General features: G+C 39.2%; 1 protein-coding gene, 1 long non-coding RNA gene and 1 pseudogene across 4 annotated transcripts; 2 read left to right on the plus strand and 1 right to left on the minus strand.

Annotated features, from left to right (window-relative positions):
• Nucleotides 1–3,173: 3,173 nt before the first annotated feature.
• LOC115105736 (uncharacterized) lies at nt 3,174–4,274 on the plus strand. Of its 2 annotated transcripts, none has more exons than XR_010460564.1 (2): nt 3,174–3,333; nt 3,489–4,274. It is a non-coding gene; the product is annotated as an uncharacterized LOC115105736 (long non-coding RNA). The 2 variants fall into 2 exon arrangements; XR_010460563.1 differs by having other exon boundaries at nt 3,493–4,274.
• A 2,147-nt stretch (nt 4,275–6,421) lies between these two features.
• LOC115105737 (G-protein coupled receptor 83-like) lies at nt 6,422–10,364 on the plus strand (annotated as a pseudogene).
• Nucleotides 10,365–10,535: 171 nt separating this feature from the next.
• Nucleotides 10,536–18,759, minus strand: eda2r (ectodysplasin A2 receptor). 2 transcript variants are annotated; one of them, XM_029628070.2, is made up of 9 exons: nt 18,571–18,759; nt 17,280–17,379; nt 15,867–16,045; nt 15,581–15,669; nt 15,064–15,225; nt 14,758–14,859; nt 13,999–14,615; nt 13,542–13,587; nt 10,536–12,826 (listed from the first exon to the last, which is right to left on the minus strand). In XM_029628070.2, exons 2-9 carry the CDS (start codon nt 17,361–17,363, stop codon nt 12,534–12,536), a joined length of 1,572 nt encoding a protein of 523 aa, XP_029483930.2. In that variant the 5' UTR covers nt 17,364–17,379; nt 18,571–18,759; the 3' UTR covers nt 10,536–12,533. The 2 variants fall into 2 exon arrangements, with proteins under 2 accessions (XP_029483930.2, XP_064863478.1); XM_065007406.1 differs by lacking the exon at nt 18,571–18,759 and having other exon boundaries at nt 17,280–18,502.
• Between the last annotated feature and the right edge of the window lie 375 nt (nt 18,760–19,134).

Here is a 19,134-nt window from a genome sequence, read left to right on the forward strand (position 1 = left end):
ACGATCCCAATTGTAATAATATATATGTTCCCTGTATTTAGTAGTAATGCACATGGATGGCATTTTCAGCTTGATTTTAAATATATATATTTTTTAAGTTGTTCTTATGAAAATTGGGACATTTTCTAATTGAGAACATGTACATACAAATCAAATCAAATCAAATTTGATTTGTCACATACAACAGGTGTACAGTGAAATGCTTACTTACGAGCCCCAAACCAACAATGCAGTTAAAAAAATACAGATAAGAATAAGAGATAAAAGTAACAAGTAATTAAAGAGCAGCAGTGAAATAACAATAACGAGACTATATACAGGGGGGTACAGAAACAGAGTCAATTTGTGGTGGCACCGGTTATTTGAGGTAGTATGTACATGTAGGTAGAGTTATTAAAGTGACTACGCATAGATGACAACAGAGAGTAGCAGTGGTGTAAAGAGGGGGTAGCCATTTGACTAGATGTTCAGGAGTTTTATGGCTTGTGGGTAGAAGCTGTTTAGAAGCCTCTTTGACCTAGACTTGGTGCTCCGGTACCGCTTGCTGTGCAGTAGCAGAGAGAACAGTCTATGGCTAGTGTGGCTGGAGTCTTTGACAATTTTTAGGCCCTTCCTCTGATACCGCCTTGTACAGAGGTCCTGGATGGCAGGAAGCTTGGCCCCAGTGATGTACTGGGCCGTTCACACTACCCCCTGTAGTGCCTTGTGGCCAGTTGCCATACCAAGCAGTGATTCAACCAATGCTCTCCATGGTGCAGGTCTCTAACCTCCTCCCCATAGGCTGTCTCGTCGTTGTTGGTGATCAGGCCTACCACTGTTGTGTCATCTGCAAATTTAAAGATGGTGTTGGAGTCGTGCCTGGCCGTGCAGTCATGAGTGAACAGGGAGTACAGGAGGGGACTGAGCACGCACCCCTGGTGGCCCCTGTGTTGAGGATCAGTGTGGTGGATGTGTTGCTACCTACCCTCACCACCTGGGGCGGTCCATCAGGAAGTCCAGGATCCAGTTGCAGAGGGAGTTGTTTAGTCCCAGCTTATTGATGAGCTTTGAGGGCACTATGGTGTTGAACGCTGAGCTGTAATCAATGAATAGCATTCTCAAATAGGTGTTCCTTTTGTCCAGGTGGGAAAGGGCAGTGTGGAGTGCAATGGAGATTGCATCATCTGTGGATCTGTTGGGGCGGTATGCAAATTGGAGTGGGTCTGGGGTTTCTGGGATGATGGTGTTGACCAGCCTTTCAAGGCACTTCATGGCTACAGAGTGCTATGGGTCGGTAGTCGTTTAGGCAGGTTACCTTAGTGGTCTTGGGCACAGGGACTATGGTGGTCTGCTTGAAACATATTGGTATTACAGACTCGGACAGGGAGATGTTGAAGATGTCAGTGATGACACTTGCAAGTTGGTCAGAGCATGCTCGCAGTACACGTCCTGGCAATCCGTCTGGCCCTGCGGCCTTGTGAATGTTAATCTGTTTAAAGGTCTTACTCACATCGGCTGCGGAGAGCGTGATCACACAGTCTTTCGGAACAGCTGGTGCACTTATGCATGTTTCAGTGTTATTTGCCTCGAAGCGAGCATAGAAGTCGTTTAGCTCGTCTGGTAGGCTTGTGTCACTGGGCAGCTCTCGGCTGTGCTTCCCCTTGTAGTCCGTATTGGTTTGCAAGCCCTGCCACATCCGACGAACGTCAGAGCCGGTGTAGTACGATTCGATCTTTGTCCTGAATTGATGCTTCGCCTGTTAGATGGTTTGTCGGAGGGCATATCAGGATTTCTTATAAGCTTCCAGGTTAAGAGTCCCACTCCTTGAAAGCGGCAGCTCTAGCCTTTAGCTCAGTGCGGATGTTGCCTGTAATCTATGGCTTCTGGTTGGGGTATGTATGTACCGTCACTGTGGGGACGATGTCATTGATGCACTTATTTATGAAGCCAATGACTGATGTGGTGTACTCCTCAATGCCATCGGAGGAATTCCGGAACATATTCTAGTCTGTGCTAGCAAAACAGTCCTGTAGCTTAGCATCTGCTTCATCTGACCATTTTTTTTATTGATCTAGTCACTGGTGCTTTCTGTTTTAATTTTTTGCTTGTAAGCAGGAATCAGGAGGATAGAATTATGGTCAGATTTGCCAAATGGAGGGTGAGGGAGAGCTTTGTATGCGTCTCTGTGTGACAAAGAATACAGATGAAAACTCTCTCGGTAGGTAGTGTGGTCTACAGCTTATCATGAGGAACTCTAACGGAGGCGGCAGGATAGAGTTGGACTAGTAACCGAAAGGTTGCAAGTTCAAATCCCTGAGCTGACAAGGTACAAATCTGTCGTTCTGCCCCTGAACATCTGTCATTCTGCCCCTGAACAGGCAGTTAACCCACTGTTCCTTGGTCGTCATTGAAAATAAGAATTTGTTCTTAACTGATTTGCCTAGTTAAATAAAGGTAAACTAAAAAAAATAGCTCAAGATTACCTTAGATATCATGCACCAGCTGTTGTTTACAAAAATACATAGACCACTCCCCCGTCTTACCAGACGCTGGTGTTCTATCCTGCCGGTACATCGTATAACCAGCCTGTTGATGTTGTCGTCGTTCAGCCACGACTCCATGAAGCATAAGATGTTACAGTTTTTATTGTCCCGTTGGTAGTTTAATCTTCCGCGTAACTCATTGGTTTTATTCTCCAAAGATTGCACATTTGCTAGCAGAATGGAGGGAAGTGGGGGTTTATTCGATCGCCTACGAATTCTCAGAAGGCAGACGTTTTTTCAGTTTTTTATTACATTTGCAAAAAAATGTACACTTTGTCATTATGGGGTATTGTGTGTATATTGATGAGGGGAAAAATATTAAATCCATTTGAGAATAAGGCTGTAACGTAACAAAATGTGGAAAAAGTAAAGGGGTCTGAATACTTTCTGAATGCACTGTGAGTAATATATTGTTTGTCACAGTAGCTGTGGACTATTGAATGCAAATAAGATATAATGTGCTTTTACTTTCATCAAGAGCTAATTCCTTTTCCACATTGTATTTCATGATCTCTGAAACTGTTTTGACAAAGTGGCTCAATTTCAAACTGCCATCTGAAGCATTTCACAACCCCATGGCATGTTGTCACTGTGGTTCCAGATATTTCCTGCTAACTAGCCTTGCAGTTGTCTTCCTCATTTTAGCTTCCTCTTTGTGATGTTAAGGCTTATTAATGATCAGGCGTGTTGTCAGATGCACAGTATCATCAGCGTCCCTGTCGCTGTTTGGTTAAAGGAGAGAACTCAACTAAGGAATCATTGGGGCACCAACTAAACATCCACCATTTCAACTAGAGGTCAAATCATTCAGGTATAACATTATATTATTTCATGGTTTTATTTCTAATTCATTACATTTACATAAAACATCTGAACAATTTTGGAATATATTATACAGTATAATGTATTGCTTTTTCTAAATGTAATGGGTCTTCTTTAGTCATTGTTTCTATTTGACTTGGGGAGGCAGGTAGCCTAGTGGTTAGAGCATTGGACTAGTAACTGAAAGGTTGCCGGATCAAATCCCTGAGCTGACAAGGTAACAAAATCTCTCATTCTGCCACTGAACAAGGCAGTTAACCCACTGTTCCTAGGCTTTCATTGACAATAAGAATTTGTTCTTAACTGACTTGCCTAGTTAAATAAATAGTAATTGTAGTTTCATGAAGATATGAATGGAAGTCTTATCTACCCTAAACAAACAGTTGAAATATGTTGGTCCACTGGTGTCACTGAAGTACAGTTAAGTACACCAAAACAAAAAACTACATCAAAAATAACCTGGAGTTAATTGTTTGGACATGGAATACATTCATGTTTAAACATTACCCAAATGTCTCTTCTGTTCATACTACAGGTTCATAGTCTGCAACTGTGAGAGCAGGCCCCCCACTTAGTGTATTTGTCAAGCTGAGTTGGACACTCAGTATTACAGGGTGTCAGTTTGTCAAATACCCCAAGTGAGGGGTCACTTGTCTGCTGAGCATCTCCCATCAGACTAACTTCAAAGAAGAACACGTCATTAACCTCCAAGTGACTTTCACTGTTAAGACTTTCTCAGAGGCAAGACATTTTGATTATGTGAAAATGATTATCTTTATCTACTATGCGTGATTATGTGCAATTGATCACGCACTGTCACAAATGTCTCATGTATTTTGTGTAAGTTTGTATGATGGAACTTAGTACACTGTGTAACAAATGTGTGTCTCTGTATTAAATACTGCATTAAATAAGTACTGGGTTATAAAACATTGAGGTCCCTAGTATATTTATAGACGATGTGTATAGATTAATAGGAATGAATAGAAATGGAATTACGATTGCATTTATATAGATAACTTTTCATCAGGTTTCTATGCACTTTATGGCCTGCATTATGTGTAAGGGTGACTGACCCACTACTATCAATGTAAAGTAATCACTGGGTGATGCACAGGAACAGTGAGTGGTGGCACATTGCTCTATAATTCTCAGCACAATCAGTTATGACAGAGGAAATTAAAGGAGAGTTTGTGCTAATATGAAGCAGAGTCTAAACATTGCTTTCAACTAATTAAGGGAGATATAGGGACGATATATCACTTATTTATCTTGCCTTTTACAAGGCCTATTATTATGGTTAATAACCTGCCTTTGGATACTTATATAAAACACCACCCTTTATCTGTCAGTCCCACATGCTTTCCTGTGCTCACAAAGCCATATGAGCTAGAATAAAAGCGGATGTCTGTGCTATCTTGTGATTAGATAGCAGTGTGTGACTCACATACTGCATAGAAATGGCGGTCAAAAAAGATGTAGTCATCACCCATCAGTGTCATGTGTCATCAGTAACACTGAATATCGTTGTAATTTACCGACATGGTACCAAAACCACCCAATATGACTATACTGTATGTATTTCCATACAGTAACTTTCCCATTGTGATTTCCTCTGAGATTAGACTAATTCAACCCTGTTGGTTGGCCTCAAAGGGAGTCTTCAATCAGTCAGGTAAAGGTATACTCAGGATTGGGTAGGTTACTTTCTAAATGTAATCTGTTACAGTTACTAGTTACCTGTCCAAAATTGTAATCAGTAATGTATCTTTTGGATTACCCAAACTCAGTAAGGTAATAGCCAAGCTTCCTGCCATCCAGGACCTATATAATAGGCGGTGTCAGAGGAAAGCCCATAAAATTGTCAGAGACTCCAGTCACCCAAGTCATAGACTGTTTTCTCCTCTACCACACAGTAAGCGGTACCAAAAGGATCCTGAACAGCTTCTACCCCCAAGCCATAAGACTGCTGAAAAATGTATTAAATGGCCACCGGACTGTTACATTGACCCCCCACCCCCATTTGTGTTGTACACTGCTGCTACTCGCTGTTTATTATCTATGCATAGTCACTTCACCCCTACCTACATGTACAAATTACCTCAACTAAACTTTACACCCGCACACTGACTCTGTACCGGTACCCCCTGTATATAACCTCGTTATTGTTATGTTATTGTGTTACTTTTGATTATTTTTTACTTTAGTTTATTTGGTAAATATTTTCTTAACTCTTCTTGAACTGCACTGTTGGTTAAGGGCTTGTAAATAAGCATTTCACGGTAATGGCAACACTTGTATTCGGAGCATGTGACAGATAAAGTTTGATTTGATTACATTCCATTACTTTTAGATTACATGGGCTCTCAAGCCTACACAGGGCTCCCTGTGGCGCAGCGGTTTAAGGCACTTTGTGCTAGAGGCGTCACTACAGACCCTGGTTGGATTCCAGGCTGTATCAGGCCTTGGCCGTGATTGGGCGGCACACAATTGGCCCAGTGTTGTTAGGGCTTGGCCAGGGTAGTCTGTAATTGTAAATAATAATTAGTTCTTTATTGACTTACCTAGTTAAATAAAGGTTCAATAAAAAATTAAAAATAATTAAGAGGCATTAGAAGAAGACATACAGTGGGGCAAACAAGTATTTAGTCAGCCACCAATTGTGCAAGTTCTCCCACTTAAAAAGATGAGAGAGGCCTGTAATTTTCATCATAGGTATTATTACGTGTTATTACTTTTCTATTATTTCTCTCATTTCTTTCTCTCTGTGTTGGGAAGGGTCCGTAAGTAAGCATCACTGTTAGTCTACACTTGTGATTTGAAATAATATTTATAAACCATTCAAATGTATTTGCTTGAGCTTGTCTGGGGTGACAGATGAGCATGTAAGGGATTACAAAAACGATAACTGTAATCCGTTACATTACCAGCAAAAATATTGTAATCAGATTACAGATACTTTTGAAAAACTAGATGACTACTTCGAGGATTACTTTTAAATTCAGAAAGGATGTTTTCGAAAAAAATGTTTGACACTTCTCTGTTTTTTTTAATGACATTCAAATCAGTATTGGAAAATGGCGCAAGTTTGTTTTCCGCCTGAGCGAGTCTGACCACAAGTCAGAGACCACTATGACGACACACCAAACAAATGTGTTTGATGGATCGCGGAAAAAGAGCAGGAATAGATTTTTGTAGTCTACAGTCCAAGTTATGTCTTCCAAAAGTGCGAATGCTGTCGGGATCCAAAGATTATTCAACTTGAATTAAACAATGATTTCAGTTAAACACATTTTCTTTGCAGGTAGTTATGCATTCGATGAGGCAGCGGATATCAATGTTTTGTGGCATGATTTGTGTCACGGCCTCGTGTTTCTCTCTACCTCATGCCATTTATCAGAAGCTGCTGTGGTTTGACTTTGGGTAAGGGAGCAATATTATCTATTTATGTAAATTACATATTTTCATCAGACAATCAGTACCATACAGTAATATTTATGCTTCCTTTTAGAAACTAATAAATGGCTCCTGTTTCCAGAGTTTAGTAAAACCCAATTACAGTCATTCTTAGCCAACACAGCCTCTGATTTTGAATGTACCTTTTACCTTTAATAGCTTCTATAATAACTAATATAAGCCTCTATAAACCCATAACTACTTACTTCCAAAAGTAGAGACTAAGCAAACATCCTGTTTTTCCCTAATCACAGAAAGGTTCGAATGGTGTGTATGCCCAGCTTTCCACAGCCGTCAGATGTGTTTTGGAAATAAAGGGCCACGTTTTTCCTCCTCTACTTGTTGCCACTTTCTATCATCTCCATAGCTTACATTATCGTTGCTAAGAAGCTATGGATGCGTAACGCTATAGGGGATGTGACTCTGGCGCAATTTGTCGCCCACAGACAATGGAAGAAGATGACTCTGAAGATGCTGATGTTGGTGGTGGCTGTTTTTGCTATTTGCTGGTTCCCTTTAAACTGTTATGTGATTTTGGTGTCCAGCCAGGCCATTAACACTAACAATGCTATCTACTTCACCTTCCATTGGTTTGCCATGAGTAGCACCTGTTATAATCCTTTTATCTACTGCTGGCTGAACGGAAGCTTCAGGACTGAGCTCAAGTCCCTGCCTTTCATTTGGCGTTCCAAGAGGGCAGTACATCCATGCTGAGGTTGTCATCTCTATAACTACATAGATTATGTATAAAGATATAGAGGTTAATGGAGAGGTTAACATCTTTCCATAAGATTCTGTCAAGGTTGCACCTATCTCCATTCGGTTGATGTAATTTATAATTAGATCTAGGTCGACCTATAATATGAAATATTAGAGAATAACGGAAGTCTATTTCTTTAAGGGGAGGTAAAAAAATAAAAAAATAAATGGTGAAGTAGTTTGTAAAATATTTTGTAAATAATCGGGAAAGAGAATATTAGTGAAACACTTGTATGGATACCGTAATGGTAAATAAAACTAATGTGATTGAGCATGTTATGTGTACGGCTACACAATTCAAGTAAAAAAATATTTGTTTCAGTGTCTATCGTTCTATTATAGTATAATGTTTGTAAATGTGTAACTGTGCACAGAGTAAACTCGAAACATTCACAATCATTCATTAGTGCACACTATTGCATAGGGCTATTCAATTCTGTCCCTCAAGAGATGTACAGTAGGACTGCTGTTTTTCTTTCCTCCCTGGTAGTTAGTTGATCAGTGTGTCATTGACCTTAGACTTGACCCACAATGTATTATCAGGGCTGATTCATTCAGTCCCTGATCAGATGGAGGAAGTAAAACCACCAGTTATGTGTGTGGCCCTCGAGGATTTTTCCTGGCCCTGCCATAGCATTATGCAATTAGTCAGATCTGATGAGCCAAGATTAAGCAAGTGTGAATACTTTTCACTGAATTACCTTTAAAGGAGTACCCATAATGGCATGTCATGATACTTGAAATCATTCAAATAATCTGATCAGAACTATCTACCAATATAATTGCTTTCCCATAAAAAAAATATTATAATTGCTTAATTTGATAATTTCATGAATTTATATAATTAGATATATAGATGATCATTAAAAATCACAAAGTTATTGAATGGCTTGGATTGACCAATCAGCATGCCGGATAGAAAAATGTACTTTTCTCACGACACCATCTGCTGGTTGAATCATAGACAATCTTCATGTATAAAATTGGTTGAATATACACTATGAAATAGTGTCAGTGCCAGGGGAATCAGATGTGCTTATGTGTGAGAATTTCATTTGTATTTAAACTAAATGTATTTGTATTTGAGTGTTTACCAGCATTTGTAATTTGAGTCCGATAATTATCTGTACAAAACAGTTAATCTGATAATACTTGTGGAATATAAAAGTACTTGCTTGTTTTCCAGTTTCTTGAAAAAGTTTGCAAATACAACGTATTTCTATTTGAAAACTGAAATGGTCTATTCATTCCTTTTACAATTTAGCAGATGCTCTTATCCAGAGCAATTTACAGTAGTGAGTGCATACAACCCTAGTGTTGCAAGTGCCATGCTCTACCAACTGAGCTACATCATCACAAACCACTCGATGTCTCAATGTAATCAATTACTGTATTGTGCATTGTTTTTCTTCATGGTGATGGAAAGTCTACAGGTACAAACCTAGATGACCAACCTATGTACAATACAGTAAGGAACATTTACATGAAGTGGTTTGTAAGGATGGTAAATTAATACTGCACAGAAAGTGGTTGTTTTCAATGTTATTTGATCTAGAAAAATAAAGCAAGGTATGACATCAATCCATACTTTGGTTTAGTTTCCCTGGCACTGTTTCCACATACTAACGTTTTAACATTTGTGGCACAAATCCCATTCAAGTCATGGGACCGATATTTGCATTTTTCACGTATCATGTAAAATCATCCAAAACTATCTAAAATGTATTGTGAAGCTCAACAAAGTCATGTATAGATGATTTGAACATGATGCGGGAAAAATGCTAATATCGTTCCGATTACAGAAAAATGCAAATATTGGTCCAATGCATGGATTGCTGTCATACCTTGTCAATAGACTGATGGTTAGGAAACCAATATGTAATTTTGTTATTTGGGTGATCTATACCTTTAACGCCAACAAGCCAGAGACCTGGCCGTGTGGTGCCAGGATAACAACCTCTCCTTCAATGTAATCAAGACAAAGGAGATGATTGTGGACTACAGGAAAAGGAGGACCGAGCACACCCCCATTCTCATCGATGGGGCTGTAGTGGAGCAGGTTGAGAGCTTCAAGTTCCTTGGTGTCCACATCACCAACAAACTATCATGGTCCAAACACACCAAGACAATCACGAAGAGGGCACGACAAAGCCTATTCCCCTCAGGAAACTGAAAAGATTTGATGTACGACACAGTACATCACTGGGGCCCAGCTTCCTGCAATCCAAGACCTTTAAACCAGGCGGTGTCAGAGGAAGGCACTATAAAGATTGTGAAAAACTCCAGCCACCCTAGTCAAAGACAGTTCTCTCTGTTACTGCACGACAAGTGGTACTGTAGCACCAAATCTAGGTTCAAAAGGCTTAACAGCTTCTACCTCCAAGCCATAAGACTCCTGAACAGCTAATCAAATGGCTACCCAGACTATTTGCATTGTCCCCCCCCCCCTTTTATGCTGCTGCTACTCTCTATTTATTATCTATGCAGTCACTTTAACTCTACCTACATGTACATATTACCTCAATTACCTTGACTAACCGGTGTCGCTGAAAATTGACTCTGTACCGGTACCCCTGTATATAGACTCACTACTGTTATTTTACTGCTGCTCTTTAATTATTTGTTACTTTTTTAATCTATTTTTTACTTAATACTTATTTTTCTTAAAACTGCATTGTTGGTTAAGGGCTTGTAAGTAAGCATTTCACTGTAATACAACACCTGTTGTATTTGGCGCATGTGAATACAACAATTTTGGACCTAGACTTGGCGCTCCGGACAAATAAAATTGGATTTGATTTAAAAGCCTATAAGAAAATATTTCATCGCAGTAGAACATCATCCTACTCATTACACCACCTGGTGTAAAATATTGTGAACTACCTCACATTTGAATTTCCACCATATTTTCATCATATTATGGATTAAAGTGTCAGAATGATATTGTTATTTTCAATAGATCACCAACTACAAATGTCATATCACAAAATAAGACACATTTTATTTTACATATGGCATGTTTGTCAATCTCAAATTAGATGGTCTTTCTGGGAAGTCAGCTTTGTAACAGTTTACAGTTTTACCACACAAAAAAAACGGCATAAGCAATTGATATTGGTATGGTTGTAAACAATACATTATGATTTTGGTAGCTAATACAAATTGGTTGTCTCATTGATGTCACTGAAATCATGATATCTACTGTAATACACATAGAGAACATCAGAGGGCTCCATCAGCTTGTTTATGACTGTAAAACAGTAAAATTGCTTAATTTGACCATACAATATAAAAGTAATAATATCCAGTCTCCTACAGATGTATAATTATTGCACTTTTTCTTATTTTTGACTGTGGATTGTGATGTCTTCATGGATATTTCTTGTGATTCTATGCTGTACTTGTTTGGAAAAGTAAATGAACAATGCTGAGAAAAACTCAAGTTTAATTTCATAACAAAAGAATTTGTGTTGTTACACAATGTAAAATCCTTGCTAAAGGGTAGCTTAGTAGAAATGTCAGTAGTGTGGAATTAGTTCTGCAAATCTTAATTTTAAGTCTGCTTTTCAATTATGTGTTGCAGAAATACAGCAACTGGCCATGTTTTCTGTTCAAATTTGTCTATGACTATATACTTCTTCATTAAGTAAGGTTTATAACAAATTACATCACAACATCATTTCCATGAATAGGAATGTAATTTTAGTTTTGTTTACAAAAGTCCAAAACATGTATAAAAAGTAATACTAATACAAAATGAAATACTTTTTCTTCATTCATTCAGTACAGACATTAACATAGTTTGTACAGTATGCATTTAAAATAATGTATCTTCTGACAAACTTTTCAAATATGAATGCATCATTTTCATGGATAGCTTTTGATGCATGACAAAATATCTGAAACATAGAGTAAATTATGTCACATTAGCATTCACATACGTTACATGTGAAACCAGGTAAAAATTAACATTTGATCTATTCCGAATAAAAAATACAAATATAGCTGACCAGGCTCAATGACAGAAAGGACTCAAGATTAATAGGATAAAAAAATCAAGCACCCTATCATGTAGGAACTATCTTCCTCCATGTGGAATCAGTGAAAGCATTACCATGTTTATCTCTCAATACCACAAGGACATCCATGATAGCGTTGATAGACCACTATGTAGTGGATTTACAGTGGTTTAAATGGACACGTAAAATCAGATTTTTGATTTGTCAATAACTCAGCCATCTTTCGACCAATTCGTTAGCTGAAACTAAGTTAAGACATGCACCATGGGTCTACATTCCAAAGTTGGTGTCATTTGGTCCTATGGCTCATGAGATTTAGATTTCAAATATGAATCTACTGGTATAGTGCGGCCATCTTTAAACCAACATTATTTTCTCAATGCTTTGTGGACTACTGTCCAAAGACAACATTTGGAGTGAATCTGACTTTTAGTCCATGAGAAGATTTTTTAAAATTATTTTAAGTTTAGCGTTACATAGTCAAAAAAGGTCATTGTTAACAGTGTTCATATTTTTAAGATATCAATTCCAAGTGTAGCATGGTTCATTGTGGTAATGTATTTGATTATTCTAAAAAGATTCAAGTGGATAGGCCATTGTGGGGTGGATTTACAAAGGATTTAAATGGACACGTAAATGGGATTTCCTGATTTAACAATAACTCAGCCATCTCTTAACCAATCGCTTAGCTTTTCTCAAACTAAGTTATGAAATGTACCATGCGCCTACATACCAAATTTCATGAGAAGAAGTCAAGGAAAACAAATAATCTAATAACAATAGGTTTTACAGCTTTGCTGTGAACCCCTAAATGTTTACACATCCACATCTGAGTTTGAGCAGTTATGTTGTTCAAGGTAGGTTCTAGTTCAGTAGTACGCATACTGATCATATTATAACCTGTTGATGTCAGCCTTCTAGGTTGTGTTGGCAGAAGTGTTGTTAGCATCAACAGTTAGTATGTGCATCCTGTGACATAGCGCTGCAGGGCATATTCACACAGCAGGAGCAGGGTGTCAAGCCTTTGCAGGAGATAGAAGGTGTGGAGCAGAGTAGGTACTGTCAGCAGAGTGCAGGAGGAAAGGTACCGAAAGACCTGTTCAAACCCGCGCAGGTCTTTCAGCAACTCGTGAGATATGCCCATCTTCAGCGCCACCTGCTGGTAGTTCTGTACTCCTGGGAACGTTGGGTCCAGCTTCAGTGCCAGAGAATCCACCAAGGCCTGCGGCAGCCTGCCTAGACGGACCCCTGGACAGAAGATACACAGGCCAATGGGGAAATGAGCACAGATCCCCCTGTCCACCTACCACAAGAGGTTAACTATTCAGCTATTACTAGATGTTACTGTTTCTACATTCAACATTTGAGAATGTCTCATGGACAGTAACAGTGTGCAAATAACTTCATCCTCTGCGGATCACACACACCAGGTCAGTTGGTGTGTTGCTTCACCAGGAAGCCTACAGGAAGCAAATTCTAAGGTTTTGTCATCATTACTATCTCAGGACTAGCCCATGCTGTAAAGGGAAAACATTTATCCTCTTCTTGAATATTTAGCCAGTGGTGCCAAGTATGCAGCTAAGTCTCTTGGCACAACGATTGTCTGTTTCTCCATGTGGCCTGTAGAACAGTAAGACATTTTATATTTGACTATTCCTCTTGGCCAAGATAAAGAAATGTTTTAAAACCATTAAGACACAACGAAAAACAACTTTAAAAACTACTGGTATAAACTGCTGCATTAACTTTGAAATCCAGAACCATCAAGAACAAGATTAGATTCTGTGAATACGTAGCTCAACTATATCCCTAGCCACAACAGCAACAGAACTTCACCTCATCAGTCACATATACTGTGTATTGTGGTTTCTTTGAGAGTTGCAATGTTTCATTTGGTTTCTGTTGAATGTGCTCCAGCATTAAAATAAGCTTTAGATATCAAGTAAACTGAAGAATAACACACCTTGCATGATTCGGATACACTTCTTCAGCAGGCTCACTGTTTCCATCTACAAATATAAATATTAATGAATGAATACTTTTTTTGCTCCGTCCAGGGAAACATTCTCTACTAAATGAGTGAAGCTGTAAACTTAGTTTGTCATATCTAGCTAATTATGTCTTAAATGACAAGTGGGAAACATGAAACAAATTATCTATGGGCATCCAGTCTCTTGCCTATAATGGGAGGGTATCAGAACTTATGATATCAGCCTGTGTGTGTGTGTTTAAATTGCATCCCATGGGCCACAACTTAAAAGTGAAATGAAGGGTGCCATTTGCTTTAAAAAAAAATCTGTGTAAGCATAAAATACAGCTACATCTAGTGACTGCTCACTCAAACTCACTACTGTTGAGTAAATGGTCACCTGTGTGAGAACAGCAGGTGAAACATCTCTGTCTTTCCTAAAGGTAATTACCGCATTACTGCCTCCCAGACTGCTGTTGCAGGGTTGTTGATGGCTGTTCCAACATCTGTCAGTTTGCTCCTCTGGGCAGTCAGATGGACTCCTCCTCAGTTGTCTTCCTCCTAACCTGTCTCCGGAGGAGCCGTCCCTAATCTCAGATATCTCAGTAATCCCCAGGCTCACAGAGCTACAGTCTGGGTCTGTAGTACTGTCAGGGTCCAGTGTTGAGGCTGCAGTGGTGTGGAAGTCTAGCTCAGTGCACTCCACTGGGACATGCTGATGGAGAGGGCTCTCCTGCAGCTCAGAGGCACAGTATCCCTCACTGCTCTGCAGGAACAAGGACCCTGCCACATACTCCCCACTGTCTATTGGACCCACAGGGATCTCCATTGTGAGTGGGACGTCCCCACTTACTGAGGGCGGCTCAGAGGATATCTGAGAGACAAACCCAGATGAGCAGTTACTGCAGGTGGAGTTCTGCACCAGCGGCTGGGTCTCCAGGACGTATCTGTGGTCTTGAGTTTTAAGGTCAGGGCTTAGTACAATGGACCCCAGAGGGACAATCATGTCCACTTTGGACTGCAGTCTGGCCAATGTTTCTGCAGTGGTGGTAGAGTTAGCACATGCACCTGTAGGAAGACAGGTCATCAGAGGGTTACATTAGTACCCTAACAAACCCCTTATGAACCATGCATTCACAAATTGACTAGACTATGAGTCAATTAGGGGATGTTTAAGGCGTGGTGGGTGCTGTTTTACTCTGATAATTACCTGAGCCTTGGCCTTCCTGCTCCAGGTTCACTGTGACCCTGTTCACTGGGTATGCTGCACACTCCATGTCATTCTGACTTGTGCTTTGAGGAGCCAGGCATCCTTTCAGAGAGAGAAGATAATTAATGAGCCAGAGGAGGCACAGTTTGAGGAGGATTACTTGTACCCTGCGTGTTACTATAAAAGAGATTTCAACAAACACACTGACAGAATCCACATTATTACAGTTTCATCAGTGGTTGTGTGAACATCTCATGCAACAAAAACTTCATTAGAGGAGAGATTTGCGTGTGGATAATGAGATACCTTTAAATATTTTCTTTAGTAAGGTATGTCTGAAGTATATAAACAAGGCAGCAGCTAGGATTGCCATGGTAACCAGGGCTACAGAAATTGTGGCGGTAACAGCAGCATTATGGGCTGGACCTTCTGGGCTCCAGACTTTTTCCACATCAACTTCTCTGCTTCCTGCAAAACAAAAGAATTGAGGTTGGTGCTGAGCAAATGGCTGAGCAAATGCTTACACACAACATTTATTTGATGTTTTCAATTTCTGACTTTGATCCTATGGCAAATACAATTATTATAACACTATTCTATTAATAAAGAACAGTGTTATAATTCTTAAATATCTCATAACCCAAACAATTAATTATCTACGTCAACAATTGCACACAGAAAATTAGGCTAATAAAAACACGGGTAATTAAGTTTCCAGCATATGGAGATAATTTTCCAATATAACAGTAGGCTCCACAATTGACTTCAATAATGAAGTTGTTTTCCTTTCTCAGAGTCCCGTCCAAGCTTTACTGAGACTTACGGCTGCACTGCTGCTCAGTGGTGGAGGAGGGACCACATGGCATGCACTCCAAATCCTGCAAGCCATTTATCCGTGTCTTACTGTAAAAGCTGAAATCAGATAAAATTAAAGCAGGAAAAAAAGTCTGAAATAGTGGTATTTCAAGTAAACAAGCTAGTAAAACTAAGTCCACATGTTCTGGTCTGGATGAAGAGCTTTTATGACTTAAAAGCACAGCTATGTCTTAACTATAAAGATCTGTAGATACTATATGTAAGAAAGTGATGAGATAATGCACAGTACAAACCCTGGTAAACACTCCCCACAGACAGCATTGCTTTTAGAGGTGCACAGTGACTTCTGGTGCCTGTTTATGCGTTTACATGACTGGCAGAATCTGCAGAAGTGGTAACCCCAACCCTCTTTATAAGTCTTGACATTACAGGGGATGCAATAAGCCGACCGTCCACTTCCATAACCACAGTCCTGCCGGGAAATAAGAATCAAAATATACAGTGCAGATCTGTTTACAGCTAAGGATTTCACTGAAGTTCATTTCTGAAGCAGACGGTTGCAAAACAGAAATGAATATGATGATTAGAGGTCTAGATTACAAAATACATTACTGTTTCCCCTTCCAATGAGCACTGGGGTTATTTTAGGTCATGGGTAAACCCAAATGTGAAGATCCTTAGCATGCCTGCCAAGTGGACTTGTGTGAACTTGGAACAAGGTTCTCTGCCAGTGGGATTATGTTAGAGTGAGATCACCACAGACAGTCAAACCAAGCTTTTTGTGGTTTCATAAAATTGTAGGATGTTCATTTGAACCAGTTTGCTACAGAAACAGGAAATGTGAATTATTATGTGGATAACCAATGGACATTTTTGTAGGGGTTGATAGGCTATATTTTTCTAAAGGGAAAATCAAGGCGGACATTTCTCAATGGAAATTCCACATTTCATAAGCTTTTGTAAACCTAAAATACACTACACGTTTTACATTTCCTGCATTGCAGGAAAGTTATCCTGCAAATTAAGGATACAATTAAGATCCTACACCTGTAATGACAAATCCTGGTTCTGCAGTAAAGGGTGTGAACATTTAAACCTTAAAACGTTTAAAGGAAATTGGGATCCTAAACATTAAGAAAAATCCATAACCGAGTTATCGTAAGCACCAGAGCTAATCAGGAGTCGAATCTTGACACTCAGAAATGGGGAAATGGGAGTCGACACCGGGAGCTGACGTGCAAGGAGTCGATTAATCAATTATTTTGAAGTCAGTTGAAAAAATGGCAGAGAAAGGCAAGCGACAACTGTGAAATCCTGTTTGGCAATACTTTGAGAACTTCGATGAGAAGTTAATGCAAGGTGGAATTGAGTTACAGTAATGGTAGTACAGGTGTAATGCTTAATCATTTGAAAGGGATGCACCGTGTGACCCAAACATGAGACCCAAACCGTTGCAGGCAGCAGTACAGCTGCATTGTGAATTCACGTGGAATTCTAAATATTTTAATTTTCCTTATTATTAACTCGAAACCCATAACACAATGCCTGTTTAAACGTTAAGAAATGTTTTCCATTTGTCACACAATTACTGCTCAGCTGAGTGGATAGGCTACTAGACATGGCCTATCTGTTTGTTGTCCTTAGTGAAAATACAGTAAATTCTCTTCCAAAACAAAAATATTCCTCTATAATGTAATAATACCCACCTCTGACAGCTCTTGTCCTGGTCCACATTGCAGACAAGGGTGGCAGTTCCCATTCAAGTAGTACTGGGTTTCAGAACAATCCATGACAGCAATGTAACTCCTAGGAAAAGGTCATATGTATGATAGTTTATAGCTCAGTAGTTAGCTCCTTTTTTATCTTTATAATTAACACTGAGTAAAATGGAAACAAAATGCATAGAGATTGCTGTATCTTAACCACTGCACTGAATATTGTATTTTTTATTTTATTTATTGAACATTTATTTAACTAGGCAAGTCAGTTAAGAACAAATTATTATTTACAATGACGGCCAACAAAAAGGCAAAAGGCCTCCTGCAGGGCTGGGATTAAAAATACAAATAAACAAAACACACATCACGACACGCGAGACAACACAACACTACATAAAGAGAGACCTAAAACAACAACATAGCATGGCAGCAACACATGACAACACAGCATGGTAGCAATACAACATGGCTGCAGCTCAACATGGTAGCACCACAAAACAGGGTACAAACATTATTGGGCACAAACAGCACAAAGGGCAACAAGGTACAGGCAATACATCACGCAAAGCAGCCACAACTGTCTGTCCATGATTGAGTCTTTGAATGAAGAGATTGAGATAAAACTGTCCAGTTTGAATGTTTGTTGCTGCTCGTTCCAGTCGCTAGCTGCAGCGAACTGAAAAGACGAGCGACCCAGGGATGTGTGAGCTTTGTGGACCTTTAACAGAATGTGACTGGCAGAACGGGTGGAGGATGTGGGTTGCAGTAGATATCTCAGATAGGGAGGAGTATTGAACACATTGAATTAAAAGTTTTGCTTGTGTGCATGTTGAACAATTTTCAATATCCCATAACTGGATGGCACTGAAGTACAGTAAAAATGCAAAACACAAACAAGAGTATATAGAATTACAGACAAAGAATGTCTAAAGCTGAAATCAGCTAGGCTCCATCGTCATCTCTATGTGTTGTGTTGAGGGGTGAAAAGCGAGAGAACACTATTGAGAAAGAATACATGCAGAGGTTTTAGCATACTGTATCCTCTACTTTAAATTACAACCCTGCTATACTAACATTGATTGGTGAGATTACTTAACAGTTTTATGAAATGCCACAAAGCAAAAGCACTCAAATCGAACAGCTCATTGGCAACTGGAAAGATCATTCATTACCAGCGGTGCGTATCTGATACATTCATCACTTAGGCTACAAGCTAATAAATTACACCACCCACCCTTAGTATCACAACACATTTAAATATGTTTCACTGTCACATTACCTTGATCCATAAGTTTTACGAAGATACTAAAGCACACTTTTTTAAATCGTTTTCACGAGCCTATACTTTAGCACGCTATCGATAGACAGTTCCACTTCATCCAATCTGGACATGCCCTGACATGCCTTACAGACTGCACGTCGGGCGGCCAAAACTACCCTCAATGCGCACTAATTGGGAAACGTCTGAAGTTCTGCGTAAAATTATCTATAGGGAATATGCAGCCGTATTTTTGTTAGTTAGAGCAGTGCTAGAATATTGGCTAATAACAGAGAATAAACAAACGGTAGAATACTGCCTGTCTGTCTGTGTAATAGTAGAGCTACTCTATGCAATATAGTAGACCTATAATAGCATGTGAACCGTATGTAATAGATAAGGACTGTGTGGGCTAATAGTATGTCTCTGTGTAATTTAAATGATCAAAAATAATATTAATTCAATAAAATTGTTTTTGTGACAACAATGAAAACATTTTAATGTTTCTCGCTGCTAGAGAATTATGGCTAATTTGAGTTAATTAGAAATTGTTGTCATAGTATGAAAAGTAAACATCAAATTGCT

Source organism: Oncorhynchus nerka, linkage group LG22, assembly GCF_034236695.1.
Source record: "Oncorhynchus nerka isolate Pitt River linkage group LG22, Oner_Uvic_2.0, whole genome shotgun sequence".
NCBI classification, from domain to species: Eukaryota; Metazoa; Chordata; class Actinopteri; order Salmoniformes; family Salmonidae; genus Oncorhynchus; species Oncorhynchus nerka.